The sequence below is a fragment of the Drosophila miranda genome, chromosome 4 (genome assembly GCF_003369915.1).
Source record: "Drosophila miranda strain MSH22 chromosome 4, D.miranda_PacBio2.1, whole genome shotgun sequence".
Classification (NCBI taxonomy): Eukaryota; Metazoa; Arthropoda; class Insecta; order Diptera; family Drosophilidae; genus Drosophila; species Drosophila miranda.
Genome location: NC_046677.1, coordinates 30358024 through 30383169, shown reverse-complemented (window position 1 = coordinate 30383169; position 25146 = coordinate 30358024). Strand labels below are relative to the sequence as shown.

The following is a 25146-nucleotide window of genomic DNA, read 5'->3' as shown; positions in this document are numbered from 1 at the left end:
AGAAATGCATTGAAACTTTTTTGGATTTCCATTTGAATCTCCTGGAAAACTTCTATTTTTTATCGCTGTATTCCGAGTTTTTTTTCTAATATTTTTGTTCCTTGCATAACTTTGTGCTGGTGTGTGTGTGTGTGAGTATCTGTGTCTGTGGGTTCTTGAGATTTTTCATTTCAGATGCGGCCGCTACTTGCCACGCTTTCGGCTCTCCCCCTCCGTCGCTCTCTTTGTGCATTGCAAATGAAGCCACAATAATAAAAACCCCTAGACTCTCATATGTACAGCGTATCTATGTGTGTGCTGGTGTATCTATGTGTGTTCGGCTGTATCTGTGTGTGTTCTGGTGTTTCTTTTGAGTGTGTGCTTTCTGGTTTGGCAGAGACTGCAACAACATACAAATTATAGTTTCAAGCTGGCTTTCCCTCTGGCTTTTCCTCCGGCTCTCCCCCCCCCCCCCGGCTTGTGCGAATGGATGCTCTTTCTGGTCTTATCTTCACAGTGCTAACATTCTCAATGGTTTTGCTGGTTAGTTGGCTTTCCCGTATGTCTGTCTGTCTCGCTGTCTCTGTCTCTCTGAGTGTCATCTTCATCGCATCGTAATTTCTAATTTGTTTATTGTATTGCCGCATGGCTGGGGCGACATTTCTGACTCCTTGCAGGGGTTCACATTCATTAAATCTTAATTGAATTGTAGACTTTTGAGTGGAGGGCGTGACAGCAGGCCTGCACAACTATACAACCAGAAATGTTTGAAATTTTCAAGATATACATATATAAGCGCAAGATCTGGTTGTACTTGGCTAGTGGCTGGGAGCGGCTTGGAGCACCGGTCTAGATCTGGCCGGTGATTCCTTCCTTCTTCCCATTCAGATTCCCATACTTTCTGTTATACAACTTAAAAATGATATATGAGAAAAGTATGGCACCAATACGGGGAATTTATACACTGTATAAGACCTCCCTTATAGCATTTTCCGGTATGCTTTGAACTCTGTCACTGTATAATATCCCTGCAGATGCTTTCCAACAGTACGGGTGGTCTTATACGTAAAAAAGGATGTTCGAAACTCGTATATTCTTGTATAGCTTGTCCTTGTATATTACTCCTACCTATGAAAAAGCTACAAAAGCTCTATAGAAAATAACAGAACATGAACTTTCAAAGTCCATAAAAAGTTTAATTTCGATTTCCTAAAGTCTTCTAAACCTCTTATATTTCGAAACTATTCTACTCAAAGACGAATATGTTATCATTAAGTCTTCTACAACTATTGGACTTATACAACGCATAGATAAACCTCTTCTATCTTACAAGGAAAATTATACGAAATGTCATTCGGAAGGGTTTCTTCTAATTTACAATAATTTTTCGGGTATAAAAACCTTCTGCCTAAAGTTTTTTTCTTTATATTATGTTGTAGGAAATCTTATAAGTCATCGCCCTTTGTAAATGCGTCGCAATGGTGGAAAGTATACTGAAAGGTTTTACAATTGTTCTTATACTCCGTCCAATTTAATTCTTTCTTAATTCTCTTCCTATCTTCTAATTAACAATAATTTTTCGGATAGAAGATAAAACCTCCTACCTAAAGTCTTATAACTTTTTCTTGTATTATAGGAAACTCTTATATGCCACCGCCCTTTACAATTGTGCCTCAAAAGTCGAAAGTATACTGAAAGCTTTTTGAATTATTTTTATACTGTCTCTAATTCAATTCTCTCTTATTTCTGTTTCTTTCTTCTAATTTATAAACAAAATTTCGGATGTATGAACCTCCTGCCTAGGCTGGTATATCTTTAACTTATATTATAGGAAACTCTTATATGCCGTCGCCCACTTGTGTTGCAAAAGTCGAAAGTTTACCGAAAGCATTCTGATTTCTTCTTATACTCTCTCTAACTTAATTCTCTTTCTTTCTTCTAATTTACAATAATTTTTGGGATATAAGAACCTCCTGCCTAAGCTGCTATTAACCTTATCTTATATTATAGGCAAGTCTTATATGCCATTGCCCTTTGTAAATGTGTCGCGAAAGCCGAAAGCATACCGAACAAGCTCTTATACTCGTACTCTCCCCTGAGCAAACTTTTATGGCAAAAAGCTTTGCCCATTTTTATAGGAACTCCTTCGTTAAGATGTTTGATGTTTTAGAAAGTTTTGTGGAGAGTTTTCCATGTGAAATTATTAGAAGATAGATATGGGTCCCTCGCTTTATGCTTCCCTCTGCTGCTTTTTAGCAAACTGTCAACTTTTTGTTCGCAAAGGAGTCAAAAATAAGTTAAAAATTGGCAAAAACTTTTCGAAAATGATTTCACAACTTAACCAAATGTCTGAGCCACACACTTTTCTTGTGCTCATCTCCAAAGTACTGCACAGATGTCCATTTCAATGACTCCAAAACACACACACACAGAGGGGGAGAGCAGGGGGACACAGCAGTGTGTTGTTTGTGCAATTTGCAGTCATTTTGTTTTGGCAATTGCCAGAAAAACCTTCATACATTATAAAGCAGTTTGGTCTGGCAGTTTGTGTGGAACTCAGTCAAAGTTTAATTGTTGAGGTTTCTGTTTGTGTCTGACGTTTGTGTTTGTTCCCGTCCCGAGCAGGACCTTTACTGGCATATATATGAGGATTTTTATGAGCCACTCATTAACTAAGTATTTGGTGCCAAAGTTTTCAGGAATTTCCACTTTACGAGCCCGCTTTTAGCCGTTTTTTTTACGGTCTCAAGTGCAGTAGAATTTTATATTGGGGTCGAGAAATCAGTTGAGAGAGTAATTATGCAGGATTTCGTTTTAGGTGGGTGAGACTGGCATTCCTTTTCGCCATGGAATGCACATTTTCGGTGGATCTTGAGCTCTTCTGTCGGGGCCAGATGCATGTCTGCACGTCTGGCACAAGCGTCTGCCATTTATAAGAACTTATCGATGTCATCAATCACTGGGGATGGCCCTCCACCTCGGAGTCTGGGGTCTAGATAAATAACTTTATTAAGTGCCGAGCATGTGGTGGCGGTGGCAGTGGCAGTGGCAGTGGCAGTGGCATATCGCATGTCAAAGTGGAACGGAAGCAGAATGCGGGCCACAAATTGAAATTGAACCATTGATTGCCTGTTAATTTGGCCAAGCAATTTCATCAGATTTTGTCAGTTTGGAGCTTCTTTTATCGCTCTCTCCAACTAATTTTTGAGAACTTGTTCTGCCAGTAATGAAAAACTTGCTGGCTTCTAATAAACTTGAACCCCACGAAGAAATTAACTAAACGCCCGCCCGGTGGATGCACGCGGCGAGATTGCTTCATAATTAAAAGCCTCAACATGCTCTCGAGGGGGTGTACGTATGTATTGCCCTGCGGGTTACCGCTCTCCAACCGCTTTAACTTCCTCGAGTCGAGTAGACGGGAGTCGCGTCGGACTCTCGGAAGAAAGTAGGTGAAAGTACTATTTAAACCAGCCTTGCAGGAAAAACAGCACAAAGCACACGATAAAAAACAGTTGAGAAGAAGAACTCTTTGGCCAAGTTAAATATGAACAGCAGAGGGGAAAAAGGAGCGGCAAAAATGGGAAGAAAAATATGAGAGCGGCAACTTTTAACCCTTTATTTGGAGGGTCTGCTATGGCCGGGTGTTCCTTTTTTTTCCGCTGCATTGTGGGCTTTCTAGGGGGTGTTTTCTATACCCTTTCGAAGGGGGTATTCAGTATTTCTGAATCATGTAAATTTCAATGGAATTTAACAAAGATTTGAGCATATATCTGGGCAAAACCACAACAGAATCGGTTGGTAAATGCCTCTAAATGAATGAAGGGATCTGCAAGTGTGTGTAAAGCTTCGATTGGGATCTCCAGGCCAGTCCTTCCTCCAGGCTCCCCTTTGGCCCCAACAGCAGCTGCTGTTAGGGCATCCCAAGTGCGCTGCATCCCCCCCAGCGGTAGACCCTTTCTTGTCTTTTATTTTTAAACCCCTTCAAGATGCGTTGAAAGTTTGAAATTAGCATTCAGTTATTCGCATTGCCCCACTCGGGCCTCGGCTGTTTACTGGTGCTGGGAGCCCAAGTTTGGCCAAGGACTGGTCAAGTTTTCGCTTCCATCAGGCATAGAATAACACGGACTGTCACTTACCAATTAACAAAAGTTTCCAAATATGCATTTGAATGTCGAATGCTGTCGAGTCCATTCAAATTAGAAGCAGACAATTTATGAGGCCTCGCCACTCTCCAGCGTGCCTCCGCTCTCCGCTATCTGTCTCTCTATCTGTCCCTCTGTTGGCTTCCCTTTGAAGGTTTCTTCCGCTTGCCACTGAGATCTGCCGCCTGTGGAAGATTCTTGGGTCCTATTCGTGTTCCTCGGCGACTTGTCGATGGATTCGCTCAGCAGTTGAGAATTGTTGTCGCCTCGACAGCGTAGGCAGCGGCAGCATCTTGTCGAAAACTTTTTGATTTTAATTGTTGCATTCGGTTCAAGTTTTTCCCCTCTCTCTCTCTCTCTCTCTTTTTTCCCTGTTTTTCCGGGGGGAGGGGGCGGGGAGGAACGAGAGGCAATTAAACTTTCAGTTCGCTGGCCCCGACTCGGCAATCGTGCAGTAAATGACTGACCCCGTTAGGATTGGTCCTTGCTGCGTCCTTTGTCGCCGTCTTTTGTTGGCTATCTATCTATCGCCTGCTCTCTCTCTCTCTCTCTCTCTCCTTGGCTATGTTTCGCCGTCGCCTTGTTGCAGTTGCATGCAATTTTCTGTGGCAATTTGGGCGGTCTGCCCTTCTGGGTTGGCTTTAAATTATCTTTTATTTCCCCTATTTCTGGGGGACGATCCTTAACTAGATTTGGCAATTATTGCCATTTTGTATTTCCCATTGAATAGAGCTTAAATTGTTGGCTGTGCTGGAAAAGAGTAAGAGAAAGCGCAAAAGGATTAGATTACATTCGAAAAAAGATGAAAAAGAGACAGTAGAAAGTAGAAAGCAGAAGGTCTTCCACTGGCCTTAAAGCCATGGAAATTATTTGAAAAAAAAGGCTTTACAATTTGCAATTTTTAATTATCCTCAAACATTCACTTGTTGTTCTTTTGCGGCTTCGACCTGTTCGATTGATTAAATATAATCCTTCCAGACAAAGGCCGTGGCAGTGACTCTTTGCCGATTCCAAACATCACACAAATTATGGCCGCCATAAATATTGAACAGAAGAAAATAATGAAAATAATGAAAATAAAAATGCCCATGGATAATGCCCCCAAGCGACAAACTGAAATATTAAGTGCGATTAATAATGCAATAAATGCAGCAGCAACAACAAAAATACCAAATTGAATAATTGTTGCCGCATTCAGGCATCCTGACGGGAGGACGGGAGGACCGGCGGACAGTCGGTGGCGGCGGGACGAGTGTCACATTTTTTTAAATATTTAATATGTATATTGTGCACATATTTATGGGCCAAACAGCCAAAAGAGCAAACGAGTTAAACAGCAGTCGGGCATAATTAATAAATGCAATAAAAATGGCAAATTTGCTCACAGCACACCGAAGTCGCGGCAGGGGTGGGCAGGGGAGGGAAGGGGTGGGAAGGGGAGTGTGTATTTCCAGTAATTGAAGCGACAAAAATGTGTAATTTTGCGAAGCAATTATGGAGTGTCTTTTCAAGGAGTCATTTACATGACAAGTATTCATTTTTCCATCATTTTTTGTAGCCACTTTTCAGAGTGGGATACAGCCTGGGACATTCCTGGGACTGTCAGTCTTTCCATCAAACGAAATGTATGAGAATTTCAAGAACCAAAGGGTTCTTCAAGTGCAGGGATGATTCATCTATAAAATCCGGTACCCAGAGATCGGGATTACCCACTTCTAGGCGAGTATTTGCCCCAAAGATACCCCTTTAAGATGTCAACCCACAGTCGCTCTTATTGAAATTACTCTTTAATGGCAGCATACTAAACAAGGGGAGCAGAGTGAAGGGGCGGATAATGTGCGGTGAGGAGGGGGAAACTTTGCCACACTCAGAGTCAGAGTTAGAGCCGGCTCGGAGTCCGTCTAGTCCTGCATAGTCCCTTCTCTTGTCCCGCCTCGACTCGCGGCCCGTCGCTTTTGTGCCATGAATTACTTTTCTTGACGTTTTGTTTTCCAACAACCGCACAAGACAATAATGCTTCCCCAACGACGTGTGCGAGAGTCGCATGTCACTCGGCTGCTATTTAATTTATGAAGTAGAGCGCGTAAAAATTGTGCATTGTGGCATTGTGGACCTGCAGCCGAGACGCTCTCGTACAATGAGTGCGAATGGGGCGGAGGAGGAGCAGGGGATGGGGGATAAAGCCAGGGACTTATCCTGCATGGGGCTTTTCCTTTGTGTGCGACAGTTTAGAAATCGGCTAGAGAGAGAGAGAGAGGGGGCTGGGGGCTAGCCGACATTGTCATTATGTTTGGTCTGAGCCGGAATGGATGCAAATGTTTCCAGTGATTATCCCCGAGTGTCTTTGGCTGTCACTTGAAATGGATTTCGTTTCGTTTTGCCAAATAGATGTTTGTTTTGCTCTGCGGCTGACTCTGATTCTGACTCTGACTTTGGTTGATATTTATAATCCACTAATCGGATTACGGGCTGATCTCAGACCATTTATCACAATACTTTTCCCATCCTTCCGATTTTTTGAGGAAAACTTTCCATCTAACCGGGGTGTACACACTGGCAGTCGGGGGGGGGGGGGGGAAACTTTCATCGAGCTGCGAGCAATTTAACACCATTTTGTGCTGCATCAGTGGCTGCAGAGGAAAAAGTTAATCCTCCACTATAAATCACAAGTTATTAATGTTCAACGTGTTCGCGGTGGTGTGGCAGCATCTGCTGCTGCCTCATCGTCGCCATTAGCATCTCCATCGACAACTCATTGGCGTGTCATCGTCACGGTCTCCATTAAGACGGCTAATTAGTTTGGAGCCCCAAAAAAAAGAGGAGTCTTTAGTTGTGGAAACTTGGAAATGCAGAATTAAGTATCCTCGAAAACTTGTTGAATGATTATGAGACCTCAAGACTCGCCAATCAATGTCGAAATGTTCTCATTGGGAAACTTGCACTTCATTCGGAAAATTGACACGACCCCTGACACGTGTAATCCCCGGCACATTCCCCCTTCATATATATGTGTATATATTTTTATGGCTGTACGAAAGGAAAAACCCGACTAGACGACTGAGAAACTAAGACTCATGCCCGTCTCTGGCTGGCATTCTCATTGCCCAACCAGGCAAAACTCCAGCGTCACGTCACGTCAACGCAACGCAACGCAAACCAAAATCCAGAACCCCCAAAAAAGGATGGGTACAGGGTGGGAGGAGACAAGGACAAAGCATGAGTTATGGCTTGATATGACGACTATGTTCAACAATTTCTCTCTATGATTCTTTATGATTGTGGTGCCTGCCGTCTGGGATCTGGCAAGGGGAGTGGTTGGAGTGCCGGTCTGCCCCCAGAATCTAGAGTAATGCAATAGTCACTGTCGGTTCAACACATGGCCAGCATTTTTTACGAGGCAAGGCAATGCCAAGCTGATGCAACATTTCAGAGCCCTAACTGCATTGATGGATTATTTGTGGGACTTTACGACAGATTATGACTGAAATTTGCCTCTGGAATCGTTTTGAATTGAAGGTAGGTCGGAGTAGATTGGTAGTAGGTCAATTTTGGGCTATTGAAACCGTAGTTTTAATCTACTGAACAATGGGATATAGCTTATATGCATAAATTGAGATGTATTTCTCATGGAAATTATGGATTAAATTGTGTGTAGAGCGTCGACAATATTTCACTCTATAAAAGGAGATAAAAACAGCTCCACAAGTCTTATTCGTAGTGTCTTTGATGTCATCAAATATCGTGCCATCTCTATTGACAGATACATCCCCCCCGCCATACCATTTCGCATCTCAGCAATCTCTATCATAAACTTCTATATCCTCTGAGATGTCCTGGGATATTATTATCCATTCACCTATCATAGAAAATGTCGCAAATCCTCTGCCAGTCGCCATGGCCGAACCCACAGAGTGTTCTTTTCGGAGCTCTGGCAGACAGCTGCTGTTGATTTCTTTGTGGCATGTGCTTAATCCAATTTCCAATGCAATTGTCGCTACTGAGATATGCCATGCCCGGATCGAGTGGGCGGGGCGGGGCGGGGCCGGCAGCAGCAGCAGCAGCAGGACCCGAAAACTATGTTTCACAATTGCAAGGGAAGTGGGCGAATGGGGAGGGGGAGGGCAAGCGACTCCATTGTGGTTTGACAGTGTCATGGCAAAGTTTTTATGTTTTTGAAGCTCTCCCCCACGCAGCCCCGTGCCCCCCATGGCCCCAACTTCATCGAATGCGAATGATGGCATGATGGACAGACAACGACAACGCTGTTCACTGCTCACTGCTCACTGTTCGCTGTTCACTGTTCACTGCGGTTGTCCCTGTAATTGTCGAAAAATTTCCAACTGATGTCCCGACACACACACACACACACACACACACACACACAGACACACGCACGCACGGACGAGCACAAGTCAGAGGGATAATTATGGCCATAGTACGGAAATCCCACGGAAAACCCCAACAGATAACCCAGCCTCGGATTCGGGGGCAGACAGGTGCGGGGGCGTGGCCTAGAGCACTGATTAGGAATTGCTTTGGGGCTACAGTCGACTGGATTTCCGTTTCACACCTAAATTCGCAACAATTAAAACAAATCTTCATTCCATCTGGCGATTGAAAGAGAGCAGAGAGAGAGAGCAGGGAGAGAGAGCAGGGAGAGAGAAATGTTCATAAATTGTTCAGATAAACATTTTGGATTCCTTTGGCGATGCCGATGGCGATGACGATGGTTCCTGGGTTCCAGCTTCCGATGGCGCCACTTGTTTGGCGGTGGGCGGTGGTTTTTGGAATGGGAGTGGGAGTGTCCGTGGGAGAATCGGAATCCGGACCCAGCAAACTGAAAGCTCAATCATGTTGCAGCAGCTGCTCGTGCGAGAGTGGTCCCCCGAAATGCTGAAATGCGTGTTCTTCCTTTGGTTGGGGTTGGGGGTGGGGATTGGGGTTGAGGTTGGCTTGGCTGCTTGTTTGGGTTAACGGACGCTGACGGCAGCAACACCTCGCCAAGGCCTTGTAGCGGCATCCACTCCTAACCCAAACCCAAACCCACTCCCGCTGCCACTCCCACTCCCCCACTCACTCACACATGGGGAAATTATGTAAATGACATTAATCCTTATGGCACACAATAGTTTAACGGTTCGGCGCTTTATTGTCACGTCCCAGCAGCAGCCCAGCGACAACCAACAGTCCAACAGTCGGACTGGACCCAAAGACCAGACTTTTTATGCCCCACGTGCTGGTGTGTTGTTGCGTGTGCCCGCTGGCCCCCTCTTTGATACCAGAGGGGACACTTTCCCATTCCCGAAATGACAGCAAACTTTTTCCTTGTTAATTGCGAAATCACTTGGAGAAACAGAAATGGTTAGAGTGTTCTCCTTCCCCCCCCTTGGCACCACCACAGCTCTGCACATCACATAATCAATTACGTGATCAACGTTATAGCCTCGTTCTCTGATTTGATTTATGTACCCGTGTGTTTAAGAGTTCCAGCAGATATCTCTGGCTATGAAAAAGTCAATTAGGGAAGTTGGAGATGGCTAAGGGGACCACTCAGGGGACTTATATCGAGGCCAAATAAAGGTGGAAGACAAGCAAAGATAGTAGATAACTTTTAAAGAGAAGGTAGGGGCCTGAAACACCCAAAGCTAGAGAGTGTATGGCATGTGGTACTCCCCATGGAAGAGTAACGGCCTCTGGGCGATACCCTACAATGATGTATGATTCAATTTTCGCCACAATCGGACCGCAGCTTCCATTCGCATTGCAATTATTGTTAATTGTAGTGCATTATTCTGCACTTGGAGCACAATATATCACATTGATTGCATGTTGACTCAAGTAATGGCATCCGAATCGAGTGGCGGCAGGGCACGCTTTAAATGGTTGTTATTAAAAATTAAGTGCCTCGAGAGAGAGCGGAGAGAGGAGTGTGGAGAGAGGGGAAAGCGTCCTGATTGTTATTGAAATGGCTGCAATTCCATGACCAACAGCAATCGCGCATCAAGGGTCGCATAAAAGCCGCAATAATCCCCAAGGAAAGGAAAAACTGCAAAACGATTACCTGAAAGGGAGGGGAAATCCGAACAGCTGGTAGTGTTAATGTTTGGCCATTTTCCGCAAGTGCTTTTCTTGTGGGGGTTGTGGAGTGGCCTTTCATTTGGCAATTCCCTCACTTCATTGGGTTCATTCGCTTTTCCCTCTGCACGATTAATTTGTCCCTCGCTCATTAGAATAATACAACTAATGTGGCTGGAGCATGACCTCATCCGCTGAGCACCCGACATGCGCATAATTAGCTCCCCCGCTCTCCGAGGCTCTTGCCGTATCCGTATCATTAACCTGCAGGCCGCATAAATTCATGATGTATTCAAAAAAAAGGGGGACGAGTGGAGAGGAGAGGAAACCCAGAAAGGAAAAGGGAAAATCACAGTTTGGTTTTATGTACACGCATTAAGGGTAAGGGGGGCGGTCAGGGAGGAGGCAGAGCTGTGCGTGGGTCCCCCAGGATGAGTGCTCCCGGTGTGCCGTGTACTTCTTTTGGTTTATTAATACGCCAGCAACATGCAATCGACTCCGCCGGAAGGAAGCCACGATGATGTCCTTCAATGGCTGTCGCAATTTAAGAACAAATTTAATGGGAACCCGCCCCATTTCTAGGCCAACAACCTGCTAGATCCGACTCTCTCTTAGGACGAACAACAAATCGTTGCCAAAGGCAGATCTTTAAATATTTAAAGAGCAATTCAATCAGTGCTTGAGAGGCACAAGAGCGAGAAATTAAACATGCAGCTCGTTCATTTTTGGGTCACTCAATTAAACGAGTGCATCTTGGACTTGAAGTGCACTCCAGATGGTTCCCAGTGCCAGTGCCAGTGCCAGTGCCGTTGCTCCTTCCTTCCTTGCTCCTTCATCGTCCGATTCGATGGCTGTTCAATGCTCCATCTTGTCGACTCCTTGTCGATGTGAATGGGAATGCCTTTGTCGGTGGAATGGTCAAGTTGCCTTTTGATTAAAAGGACATTGGGAAATAAAGTAGAGCAAAGTATGTGCTAAACTTTTTTACCGTCTCTCCTCCGGCCGGCAAAGGACAGAGAGAAATGAGGAAGAATTCCCTTACCATCGGAGACGCCCCACTCGGGAGCTACGTAATTGTTAAGTGCTCATTAGAAATGCTCCAGACGAGACGAGCAACGGAACGAGAAGGTAAGCTCAAGTGCATTTTCAATTAAGAGGAGCAAAATATTTTGGCTGCACTTTTCGGAAGAGGGGGGAGCCAATAAACTGTTGAATTTACGACTGGTCCTAATAGCTTTTCCCTCATTCATCCATTGCTCAACACTCGCCGAGGAGAACCTCATTTGATATTCGACTGGAACACATTTCTAATGGCACGCCTGCTCTTTTAGTTTCATAATAGATTCACTCCGACTGTGGCACTGCCGAATTTTTTTCTTTATTTTCCATGGTTTTCCATTTGATTCGTCTGTGGATTGGCTGCTAATTGGAATGAGTGAAACGAAACGAAATGAAATGAAATGAAATGGAGACGATACTCGTCGGAGTGTGCTCCACATAAAAGTTGTGGAAATTTTTCTGCAGCGAAGGGCCTTTGGAATTGTGTTACTATCTTTCGAATTCCTTCTATTATTACCCGAAATATTTCACAAATTTGCCCAAGAGCAAGTATTTTCTGTGGCCTCCATTCAAAATAATCATCATAAATGCAGGTTTAAGGAGCCAAAGGAACAGATTCTGTTTCGTTAAAGGTACTCCTGCCATGGCTCTCGGGCATAAATGGTAATGGAATGTGAAAATTAATCATATCGAACCTTTCTAGTTTTAAAGTACCTTTTAAGTCCCTGTGCCCTGCCAGCTTTCTGGCTCTGTGCGAATTCAAGCTGTTGCCACTCTGAGGCTTACGTTTAACAACAAATTGAATTGCTATTAGGCACTCTGGGGGCAGCAATTCAGGAACAACTGCCAGGAGAATCCGACAGAGATGGAGATAGAGAGAGGTCTGATGTGTGGAAACCGCATTAGGGCGTCTTTCAGTAACTGTTTCCTTCCTGGAGCCTGGAGTATGAAGCCTGCTGCCTGCTGCCTGCTGCCTGCTGGTTTCTCCTGTTTGCATTCACAGTTGGTTGCAGCTGCTTTTCTGGAACTTTTGCCACTCGAGTACATTTTGTTTTTGCACACGATTAACACAAAAAAGAGGACAACACTCTGGCTAAAAACTAAGACGCTGCAAAATGCTGTGGTGGGTGTATGGAATGAACGGGGGGTGCTTGAAGGGAACAGCTCCATGGGTTTCCCTCCAACATATGCCGATTCCCCAGTCCAAAGTACTTCTCGAACACCCCTCGCATGTGTGGGGAATGTAAAAAAGGGAACCCCGCCGGACCTTTACATACGCCCCCCGGCAAGGCCTTCCCACAGCATTATCCAACTTGAGAAATGCACCAGCAGGATGCATATTGACTTTTGTGTTGGCCAGATTGTGTTGGCCCTTGTTCATGGCCTCCCCTCCTCTCCCTTGTGCTGTGTTGTGTCTATAACATTTGATTTTTACAACCACTTGGCATTGTGTCGGGTCGCCTGGGAGGTCGTCGGAAGAGATTACAATGAGCATCAGCATAATGTTCTGTGCTCTGCTCTGCTCTGCTGTGCTGTGTGTTTTCGAAATTGAATTGATTTTTGCCTAAGCAATATTCCTCGTTATTTGGCATTAAATTCCCCCCCCCTGGCACCCAGCCGGGTTCTCAGCTGTTAACCTACTTTGCACACTAGTTGGCTGCCAGAAACTTAACAACAGGAAGCAGCTGATAGCAGGGACTGCCGTACACCGTACACCACTCCACGTTATCAAAATGCCAACAAAAACTATTTTGAGTTACAGCGGAAGGTGCAGCAGGTTCAAGGCACTCAGTAGTGGAGAGGGGGGGTTCTCTGTGGCGGGGGGGAAGGGGGCTGTTATGGATACATGCTCCCGTACGGTTATGCGGATGAAGCGAGGGCCTGGCAAAAACTTGCAACTTATGCCTGCACTTTGCACACTTTTCATTATAAATATTATGCCGCTACGAGAGTGTGTGTGGGTGTGTGTGTGTGGGGGGGGGGGGGGGGGGGGGGGGGGGGGGGAGGATGCGTTAGGAATGTTTCAAAGAAATGAATAGCAACGGTGGGTAGGGCGATGGTTGTAATACCCTTTGAAAGATGGTCGAAAGCCTTGGAGCACTCTGCCTATAAAGTCTTTTCCATGACGAAATGTTTATTTGTGATCGGAGATCTGCTTGGGGGATTTTTATAGAGAAAATTCCTTAGAAAGGATTTTTCATGATGCTTAAAAGACGACTGAATATTTCGAAGAGAGGAACACTTCCTTCTTATAACTTTTCAGTTGTATATTTATACCCAAATGTTCCAAAAATAATACACAAAAGTCAGACCTTTAATACTTTGCGAATTCGTGGCGACAGGAAATTGTGCGGTGAAATATAGAAAACAGCCAACCCAAAAATAATCAGCATAACAAGAAGATGCTACCACAGAGAGATAGATAGAAACTGAGAGATAAAAGTATACCCTAAGGAGTACTTGCCGGACTGTAGGGCTGTTTTCGGAATTAGACCAATTTGAATGGCGAAGAGATACGTCATATGACAAGAGGGTGTATTTGTCGAATGTTTTTTTCTATAAATACTCCAAAAAGGAAGGAATATGAGAGGTTAAGTACATAGAAATCAAATGTATTCGGTACTAGACCGCGAGAGATACGAAATATGACGCATAACTTTGTATATAAATATTCCAAATAAATATATACCCCCTTCTTGGAAAGCAATTCTCTCTCTGAGCCTTTGAAGATCAACTGCAGATCTCTCTACTCTCAATCCATACGCTATGCTCTACAAACTCATCCAATTTGTGTTATTTTTGTGACTCCTAAAACCCCATTTCAGGCCACACCTACAGGGTACCGAGGTACAGAGGTAAGACAGAGACTTCAAAAGAGCAGCTTAAAAAGTCGGGAAGCGTCGAGGAGCAAGCCGTCTTCCCGGCAAGTGATAGACGTCTGACGGAAAGCTCAAGGAATTTAACCGGCGTGTGCTTCTGAGTGGGAGAGTGAGTGAAATACAAGCTGGTAAAACAAAAAGAAAATCACTTTCTGGTAGCGAAACCAGTCAGAATTCGAGTAATTGCTGGAGTTGACAAGCCCTGCCAGAAAATGAGGAGAGTTTGTGTTTGTAGATGGATAGACTTGGTAAATATTTAGGGAATTCATTTTGAGGCTGCAGCTTGCACAGAAATCTGTGAAATTAGCTAAATAATTGGCTGCGAGAGATGGGAGACGGGAGACAGAGAGAAACTTGTGCTCCGCTTTGGGGGATGTACAAAAGTTTAACATATTCCAGGCACACACACGCGCACACAGTGATGGCAAAAAGTATGCTCATGTAGGTTTTTTCCGGCAGGAAGTAAAGCAGAAAGAATTCAAAAAGTTGCCAAGTCCGACGTGCAGTGTTACATAAATTGAAATAGTTGTGTCGACAAGTCTCCGAATGCAATGCGGATGCAACTTGCAAGAGTTGACGATTCTTTTTAGCTTTCTTTACTTTTAATTAAACTAAACTTACATGCGAAAAGTTATTGTTTTATACGAGAAACGAAACTGTCGCTGCGGTGGGACCAACACCCCACCCCCCCTCCTGGTTCTCTGGTCAGAAGAGTAAGCAAAAGTCATTTAAAAGTTTCGTATGCTTGGTCAGCCATGACTTAACATGCATATCTCATGCGAGTGCCCAGAACCCTATCCCTTTTTCTTCCAGCAAAAAGAATATACAAGAACTTTTTCCGATATTTCAAATGCAGTGTGTAAGGCAAGGGGTGGTGGCGGGAGGGGGGAGTGGGGAGTGGGGACCTGAAGACAATAACTTTGGGAAAATCCAATTACGAGAACTCAATGTATTCGGGTATGCCTTTATTTTACTCCTTTTTTTTTGGGCGTGCTGCTGCTGCAGCCTGCATATTAAATTAGCCAGCAAATTGAGTACGCCCCTCTCTCCCTCCCCGCCCCTCCCCTGACCTGTGGAAATCAAGTTTCCTTTATCACTGTAGGTCACTGGGGTGCAGGTCAGGCAGGTCGGGCATGTCTCTGTGCCCCCCTTGTCCCATTCCATAAACTAATAAACAAGTTAACAATGCAGATGGAGACGGAGATGGAGATGGCACGAAAGGAGCACTGGTTGTGGATTGCAGATACATTGCGTATACGCAATGTGTTACGTGTGCGTGCTTCGGGGCTGAAACTTTTCCTGTCTCGTGTCTCGTGTGTCGTGTGTCGTGTGTCGAGTGTCTCTCTTCCTGTGGCTGTTGCAGGATAATTTCATTTGTCAATATGAAAGCGCAAAAGTGATTTACTTAAGTGTAAACTCATTTTCCACTCAACAACAGAACAATAAGAGAAACGGCAGACAATTCATGCCACCGTGGCACCGTGGCACCACCATGCTGCTGCCTCAGGTGTCACAATACAGCTGCCACAGCAGCAACAACATCTACAACAATGTCACTGCGCTTTTCACCTTAACAACATAATGGCAATCAACTGATGGAAATGACGCTGCCACAGTTTCCAGGAGGTGTTTGGGATTGCGACCAGCAACGGGACTAGGGCCTGGAGAGAGAGAGATTGAGATTGGCTTGAACGGAAGCGGATGCAGAGGCGGAGCTGGTGGGTGCCTTTCTGCCATTATTCATTTAAACCTGGGGATTGAGGAAAAAGTGTTGCATCGCCTTCCTCTTAACAATCGACAAATAAGCCCAAGGCACTTCTCTTTTCCTTTGCCTTTGCTTTGGTTTCCCACAGCTCCTTCTGCAATTGAGACATTTCCACAGACAGCCAGGACTCTGGAGCGGTTGCGGCTTTCGATTTGTTTGCGATTTAGAAATACAAATTGTGTGCCGGTGAAAGGTTGATTTTCCGCCCCTTTGTTCTTCTTGTGCTCGTCTCTGGTTCTGGGAAATTTTTAAATAAACCCCAAATTGGTTTCCACACACAAATGCAGCAGGCAGGGCCGGGTGTGTGTGTGTGTGTGGGCGGTACTCCACACTCGTGTATGTAGATTGTGTCTTTATTTTTTATTAAATTGCCCAGATTTGCGCTGTAAGGCCACGGCCATTGCTCAAGGTATTTATGGGTGCTCAATGCGAATTGCAGGCAAATACTCGAAATACATTTTCATAAATAAATTAAGAGAGTACTTGGCATTTAGATTGCCTCAATGAGGTCTATTTAAGGTCCTTTATGGTGTCGTGGGATAGAAGATGGAATTTGCTTACCATTCTAGGGATTTGTCTCCAAGTTTGGGTTTATTTTTCAAACTGAAACGAAAGAGAGAAAATATGGAAAATAATGCATTAATTTTGCATTCCAATATGAAGAATAAAATCCCCTGTTTTACAGAGAAAATCGCATGCAGTTCTGATAGTTTTATGCGGCACAAGAAAACTTGGTAATCCATCAATTTCAGATTTAGTTTCCTGCACAGAAAATGAAAAACAAATCCATATTTTCCTAATCGCATATGCATCCATTCCCTTCGACGGCTTCCTGCTTAAAGTCAACAGAGCCCTCAGCATTCATCTAATGAAATTCCGGCCAATGTTTCCTTGAAATCTTAAATTTTAATGCCAGAACACATTTACTCTTTGTTTTTGTTGTTGCTGATGTTATTACTATTGTTGCTGGTGATGTTTTTGTTGCTGGCAGCTACAACATGATTGCCAGACATTGTTGTTGCTGCTACCATTTCAGATTACGGCCCGAGTTTTAGTTGGCACACAGGGCCTTCCTCTGCCAGTCCCCAGTCCCCAGACTCTGCTGCTGCTGCTGCCGGCCCGACACATGCCTACAAGCTTATTTATAATAAAAAATCATACATGAGCGCACAGACAATGAGACAATAGACCAGAATGCTACTAGGGATGCTACTACAGGCGGGAGGTCCGGAGAAAAACAAAAACAAAAACAAAACAAAAAACACAGAGGGAAATGGTTTGGGGGAAAATGGTAGAAATGGAAGGCGGCTGTACGGCTGTTCCTGGCTTCTAGGGAATTTCCACTGCACAGAGCCAGAGACGTCATTAACTGGGGGTGTATGTGTGTGTGTGTGTGTGTGTGTGTGTGTGTGGAGCTATGTAATACACAGACACATGCACACCTCATCTAACCATTCATTGACATCATTTGGAATGGTAGATAACATTCAGCCAAGTGCACACTGGGAGAGCCAGAGCCAGAGCCAGAGTCAGAAAAAGCAGTGAGAAAGTAAGAAGGGGGGCGCAGGGTGGGCGGCATTGGATGGATCCACCTTTACTCCAATGCACAGCCTAACAACGTAATGAAATTTTCGAAATATCCATGATGATTTGCGGTTGCCATGATTGTCGGCCAGAGGATGCCACCGACGCTCCATTGCCACAATCCCTTTGCCTGCTTTTTCCCCTCTGGTATATGTATCCTTGTTTAACACACATCCTGGCTGCTGGTCTCCATATAATGTATGTAGGCCAGGGCTCTATCGCACTCTTGACTTGGCCTTTGGTTTCCTGCCAATGTCAAGTGACTGGAGTCACACTTTGCCTTTTGGCCGCTCGCTTCTGAGCACAGAAACGTGTGCGAGTCCTTTGAGGCAGCAGCAGCAGCAGCCATGTGTGGGCGTCCTTTGAGGCAGCAGCAGCCCTGTGTGGGCGTCTTTTGAGGAGGCTACTCCTAGAGCCATGTGCGTGTCCTTTGAGGCAGATCCTATGGCGTATGTGCTACTACATTAAGCTTTGATTATGATGATACAGAATTTAAAATTATAAGTGGCGGAGGACTGCCTTTCGCTGATATATATTCCATCTGCGCTGGAAAGTATGCTACATTAAATTTTATCTCCCTCAGTGGCCATTATCCCTTAGAGAGAGTCGCTTTAAGCAACCCTTTAACCCGGAAACCACTGGATTATTGATTCGCACTCGCTCTCCTTCAATGATGATGACATTCATAGCCCCCCCTGTGCCCCCGCCGCATCCAGTGATAGTTTTGTATCCCAATCAGACTTGATGACTTGGGGGCACACAGATAGTGGCGGGATAAATGCTCCTCGCCAGAGAGCCGTGCCACACTATTCTCATCATGAAATCTGAAACGTGTTTTTAATGGCATTTTCATTTTCTTTTTCGTCGCTCGGTTTTTCAATATTTACTCCACTATTCCATGGTCTCTTCCTGGCGTTTGCCGGAAAATGGGAAACGGGCGGCGGCGGCGGCGGTGGTGGAAAATGGGCGTAAATTCAAACTGGCAGCACAATAATTTTATTATTTATGGTGATGACGATGGCGAACAAGAATCCCAACGAGTCCCACTGCTAAAAAGTTGTAACGGAATTATTGTGAAATTTGTGGCGAAAATATAACGAATATGGGAGTACGTATACGCCATGGGGTACGGTGTACGCTGTACGGTCTACCGTCTACCGTTACTCGCATGAGCATGAAAATTTCTGAGAGTTTTGTCGCATGCAAACATAAATTTTTGTATGCCATGCAAAATAACGTAATAACATTAAATATGCAAATGCCTTTTGTCAGCCATTGCATTTACACATGACAAACACAGTGGCAGGCGCGCGCACACACAGTGTCTCCTCTTCCCCTTCCCCTTACCATCTATTTGTATTCATTCATATACTCATAGTCGCATTCGCATTGGCACTCCGTACTCCGCTCGAGATTGAGTCCGGGACGGGGACCGGGACGGAGACCACTGCCATCATCGCTGCTGTCGACTTCATCACACATTTTGCAATTTGCATAAAGTGAAAATGATGCACATTTCTGTTTTGCCACGTCAATTTGCCTTTTATTGATTTTCTTTGATTTCCCGCACTCAAGCAGATCGCCGACGAAGTCTTCCGCACGGCCTCCGTTCCGGCAAAGCCTCAGCAGTCTTCGGGGCAGCCTCGGCAGCCCTTATCCAAGCCCTTCCCCTTTCTACATGTGTTTTGAATGACGTTGAGTGCTGCTATGCAAACATTTTCTAACGAACACTTTGTGCAAATAGATTCGACGTACGACGACTGCAAGTTTTCCATTTCCATTTCCATTTCCATTGGCTGTCGTTGCGGAACCCCCTTCTCCCCCAGCCAACTGATTTCCATTCTTTCTTATTTTTCTTGGCCATTTTTTACTGCTTGCCAATTACTTCTTATTTTATGCCTCGTGCAGCGCACAAACTCTGTTCAATTTCATTAAAATTTCCAGCGATTGCATTTCAGTTGACACAAAATGCAATTGTCTGGGCTCTTCATTTGCATGCGGGCTGTAAATGTGCAAAACCATCAATTTGTATGGCTTCTACGAGTGCTCCTGCCACTCGCATGCAATCTGTGGCGTCCCCTGAAGTCTGCAGCTCTGCAGCTCTACAGCTCGGGGGATTACCGGAAGACTCTTGTCTCCCTCTGGGGGATTGTTTTCAATCCCCAGCTTAACAATAATTGATTAATCTTCGAGTTTATCCACTCACACGACCTAATGGCTTTTCCAACTCTTGTCTGCAATTAAAAAATGTCAATCTTTCCCATTCAGTGCACACTGCAAGAGCTGCATGGAGCTGCAAGGAGCTGCATGGAAGTTTGTCAGGAGTCAGTCATTTCTTGTCCCTCCTCGTGTGCCCAGCAGCTGCTCAAGAACCCACATCGATGGCTGTCCTCCCTGTGCCACTCACTTGCCCCTCAGACTGGCAGCTACAACGCATACGAGCACGAGTGCCAGGACGAGTACGAGTTCCAGCACGAGTGCGACTATTGGTCAATAAAGTGCGCTCAAAATATTTGCCACAACTTGTGCACTTTACCTATCATCCAAGTTGAAGTTACTTTGGCCCTCCCCTTGCTCCCCCCGCCCCCCCCCTGACTGCCTCTGGGAATGCAGTTGCTTGGTTGTTCTTAATTTTTGGGTAAATTTACCAAAAATTTCTCTGGCTTTCTCCACTCTTGACGCTGGTGTTGCATACTTGTGCGGCAAACTTTTAATTGATTCAATCGCCTGTGCATGTTTCAGTTCGGTTTTTAGTTTGGTCTGGGTTTACGGGGGTCTTAGAGATTGACAGTTTGTCGCCGCTCCGAGGCGTCCGAGCCGAGGAATCATCGGGGGAGCTGGCAGTGCGTGTTGCTCCCAGCGTTCGAGGATTAAATTTGCAATTTAACAGGGTTTTCTCATTAGGTGGTGTTTCGGGATCGAACAACCCACTGACCCAAGCGGGGGAATGCCTGGGCTGTATCTCAAATGGGGATACACCCAGATACACAGATACATATGCATATATGCAAAGCAGCGCCTTGCCGCTTGCCGGCGAGTGGAGGCTGGAGGTGGAACCTCATTAGTTATGGATTTGCCGAGTCCGAGGCTCAGAGAATGGGGAATTAGTAATGCCACTTCAATGAGCAATTCCCGTACATTTCCATGGAAATTGCTTGCAGAAATGTTCCTGGAAACTTCAGGAACTTCAATAAGCGTTGCTCGGGCTTCAAAGAGACGCTTCCACAAACAGAATTTCCCGCCCAAGCTGCTAGTGTTCCTCCCGTTTTCATTTCCAACCCATTTCACTTGTAATCCAGCGGCCTATCCACAATTCAGCGCCCCAGCCGCGAACTCGCATTCACAATTAACCACTTGGCAAGCCATAAATTTAGCACACACACAAAGACACATAGTGGGGGGGGGGGGGAGTGAGAGGGGGAACCACATTCAGGCACGCACACATTTGGCCGACAGGAAACCAAATCATTAGCTAGAAAAATTGACCAGAACCGCCGACACAGGCCCGACAATGGGAAAGCGGGATTCGCTTTTATTGAATCTCCCGCTCTCTCTCTCTCCCTCCTTTTGGTGGCACGGGCTGGGGCTGGGGAGGAATAAATTTTCATCAAATGCATTTTCCGAGTCCCCGCCAAAGTCAACCCGACCGACCAAATGCAGTTAAGCGGCCACATCCGCCAGAGGCCAAACCAAAATAATTATGTAACCAAAAAATATTACTGAACATATGGAATATCCTGCAGCTGGTGTGATGGGGGGGGGGGGGGGGCCGGCCTGGGGTTCTGTCAGAGTTCCGGCCACAGATACACACACACACACACACACACACACACACACACACATGGACACACGCAATGTAAGCAAACACAGCAGATTTTTAATTTGTTATCTGTTTGCTCGTGTTCCGGTTTTTATTTTTTGGGAGTTATCTCATCCCCCTCCCCCCTCCCCCACCCCCCACCTAACCACTTTGGGGAATGTTGTTTCTGCCGCTGCTGTGATTGGCAATGCGTTTAGGACAGAACAGGCCCCCTGCAGCAAATCCAAATCCATGGAACAGAAACACTGCCGTGCCCCCTGCCACGCCCCTGCCTATCTTTGGGCACAAATAAAACCACTGCTCCTGGTTGTACAGAGTTGTATAGTAAACTGTTTTCAAAATAAACTCTTATCTCATACGAGCGGCAATTGTTTTCCCTCTGCTTTTTTTTCTTCTATTACTCGTATTTTGCTCTATTAATAAAGGAGTAAAAATTGCTGTCAAATTACGTTTAAATTTAAACATTTATTTATTTATGAAATGCTAATAGCTAGTTGAAACTAAATATCAAAAAGTGTTGGAGCTATAGCTACTGAGGCCTTAAGCCAGGTAAGGTAATTGGGCCAGATTTTATACATATTAACAAAGGTGTTGGGAGGAGATTTGCGGTTACTAGGAATTGGAGGATAGTTTTGGAACTTGCGTTGGTGGGGTCTGAGATGAGTTGCATGGGGTCTTTGTTTTGGAATGATAGGGAGGAGAAGTGTGAGGAGTAAGGGGCAGGTGTATAGTATGTGTCGTAAGTCTATGTTCGCGATGCTGCACAATGGACATGTCTTGGGCAATGTTTAGTCAATGTACGAGTAGTGGGCGTTGGTTGGCTTGGTGTGGCCCATTCTCAGCCTATTAACTATGACCTGGTGCCTGGTATTAAGGATATTGTTCTTTGGTAGTATTGTTGTTGGTAGCGAGGTTGCTAATTTGTTGGTACCATGTAGAGGTGTTTGTGAGGAGGTCGGTTTGTTTAGATTGGAGGACTTGTTTTAGGTAGTGTTCAATGTCGGTAGAGTTGTGGTTTGGGGTGTAAATGAGGGGAAATTTGGTGTTCATCTTGGCTGCTTTTTATGCCTATGTGACTGGGTATCCAAACTATTAAGATCTTAGGGAAATGGGTAGATAATAGATTTCAGATCAAGGAGGCGTAGTAGGAGTGATTGTTGTGGTTCCTGATTGCGGTGATAGAGGAAAGGTGCTGATTAGATACTTTTTGAAGCATTTTAAAATTATTTTAATTTTTTTTTGGAAAAGATTAGTACAAGCAAATTATACAAAATATAAAAATGTATGAAATTTATAAATATTTATTAAATTTATAAATATTTCTAAGATTTGAAATGTATACATTTTTATATTTTATATATTTTGTTTGTACTAAATATAAATAATTATAAAATTTTAATATCTTTCTTAATTTTGCAATTTTTATAAAATTTAAAAATATTCAAATAGCAGAGTCTTAAAAATCCACTTTTGGTAATGAGAGATGTAAAATTCTACAGTGCTCAACCATCAAAAATGTGTGTTGTTTTTGAAGTTTTTGTATTCTAGAGAACAAAATGTGCTCAATATTTGTAATTTATCTACAGAAAGCAGCAAAAATTGGTATACAATAAACCGAAATCTATCTGTAAACATTTTCTGTGTCTTAGGATACCTTCTATTCGAAATTTTTCATAATTATTTAATTCTGTAAACTATTTTTCGTCCTCTTACTTCAATTGCCTACTGAATGGGAGGAAAAACCTGTTCATTTATGATATACAAATTACTTCTCTAAAAAATAAAACAATACCCAACTCTCCCTTGCCTTTGCCTCGATTGAAGTCACAGATTAAATCTCCCAAGCCATCGCCCATAAGCCTTTAAGCGATTATTGATGATTGGGCCGTAAAGCAGTCCGCATTAGAGGCTTGGGGGCGTGGGGCGAAGGGAAGGTGGCAAAGTGCAAATGCGATAATCAACTACAAGTGAGCAGCACAACAGACCCTGCTGCTGGCAATGGTGGCCGGCATTCAACGATTCCGGGCTGATTAAAATCGCAGCCAATGCCGCACGGAGGGTGAAAATTAAAACCGACAATGGCAGATACAGCTGGAATAATGGCTGAGGAGGGAGAGAGGGGGCTGCAGGGGAAACGAGGGCAAATGGCTAAGATAGCGGAGTGGCAAGTCATGACCGTATCATGGCTGCTGGCTGGCAGCATAGAAAACAATTGCAATTGCTGGAAAAGCGAAAACAGTCGAGGCACAAAAGGGACTGGACTGGACAATGGCCAGTGCGGGTGCCTCCAAAAGAGAGGGGGGGGCGGCCCCCATGTGGGCCCCGTTACACGCCAAATTTATGCTTTGCCCTGCAGCAGGCTGCAAGCCGATGGCAAACGCGCGCCGGCGACAGACCTCCTTTTATCTGATACAGTCCCGCCCATAAGTATCGCACAAAAGGCATAAGTGCAGAAATCCTATAGGGCAGACACAGGGACACCCTTTGCGGACACACAGGAAGCGTGCAGTTTATGGGGCCGCGCTGACAATCGCAAACATTTGTGCAGGTCCCCCTTTGAGTGGCGGCCTCCCATCCTCCTCGTGTGACAGCAGGTACTCGGCAGAGCCCTGGAAGAGGCCCTCCCGCCACTAGAAATTAACCATTATAATCAAGAGCAAGTCAGAGAGTAAAGGGACTCCTAGGGGTAGGAATTGAGTTGCCAAACAGATTCAAGATTAAAGAGAACCATCAGAAGAGCTCATGAATACTCCTATGAGAGACCAATCACAATGACAATGGGAAACCCTTCCTTCCTCGCTCTCAAAATATCCAGGAGCTGTGGAACTCGTTAAAACTGCTTCGGAGGGAAGTTCTGCGCCTTCTGCGAGCAGACATCTCCGGTCCCCCGCCCCCCGGAATCGCCTCCTGCTCTATGAGTTATGTGTTGCGCAATTAACATTTGTAATGCTGGCGCACAGAACATTTCCCCGCATTCACTCGTTACTGTTTTTTTCGGCACAGCACTTAAAATTAAAAATTACAATTACATTTAACTTGGCAGACAGAAGCGGAAATTTTCCAGAGCATCCACTGCGCCAGCCCCTAGACCTTGTTTACCAGGCATGCCATAGCCCTCCCCTGAAACGGAACGGAACGGAGCGGAACCCCCATCCCACCCTGGAGAAGTGGCAGCGATATTTTATTTGCCACTTGGCCGGGGCACGACGGAGAGGGCGCGACAAAAGCTGAAAGCTGAAAGTTGGCAAAAGCCAAGAAATGAAGTTGCCGCCGAACAATGCAGGACACAGGTTTGCCATTTGCTCTCTCCCTCTCTCACCCTCGCTCCCTTTGCTATCTCTTTCCGTGCGACTTTTGCCATCTCTCCTTTTTTGTGTAGATTTTTTGAGTTTGTTTGTTGCTCTGGAAAAAATTCATTAAGTGGCAAATAGACGCATTATGTTTATTTGTTTTTCAGCTTTTTCTTTGGCCAAAAAACATGGAAAATATTTTATGGCAAATGCAGTTTACACTTGACTACAGAATAGGGGAAAAGGCACACTGGAAAGCAATCGTATAAGCCTTCCAATATAACATTTTTGGAGAGGGAAAATTGATATTAGATTGATATTAATATTGGGATTAGACGAGCCCATTGGACAGTAGTTTTAGGGCTTTTGTGGGCCGTAAACCTTAATAGGGCTTTGGCCGCAAACTTTCAATTTAATAAATTTTCCCCCTAATTTACGTAAATTTTTTGACATTTCAGTGGCAACGAAATTTTCCAGCCCGGGACTGCCGCACGGCGAAAATTGTGAAAATGTCCCGCTCTCATTGACAGCAGCGGAAATTGCACTAATTATG

At 44.8% G+C, this 25146-nt stretch overlaps 1 protein-coding gene across 1 annotated transcript in view; it reads right to left on the bottom strand.

The window, feature by feature from the left end:
• Nucleotides 1-25146, bottom strand: part of LOC108163840 (putative neural-cadherin 2) — a 116948-nt gene that overhangs the window by 69038 nt on the left and 22764 nt on the right. The window contains exons 3-4 of the mRNA XM_017299353.2: nucleotides 16461-16502; nucleotides 4116-4871 (exon numbers count right to left, since the gene is read on the bottom strand). Of these exons, the coding sequence (XP_017154842.1) occupies nucleotides 4116-4170 (55 nt within the window). The 5' untranslated portion in view covers nucleotides 4171-4871; nucleotides 16461-16502. The remainder of the gene's footprint in view (nucleotides 1-4115; nucleotides 4872-16460; nucleotides 16503-25146) is intronic.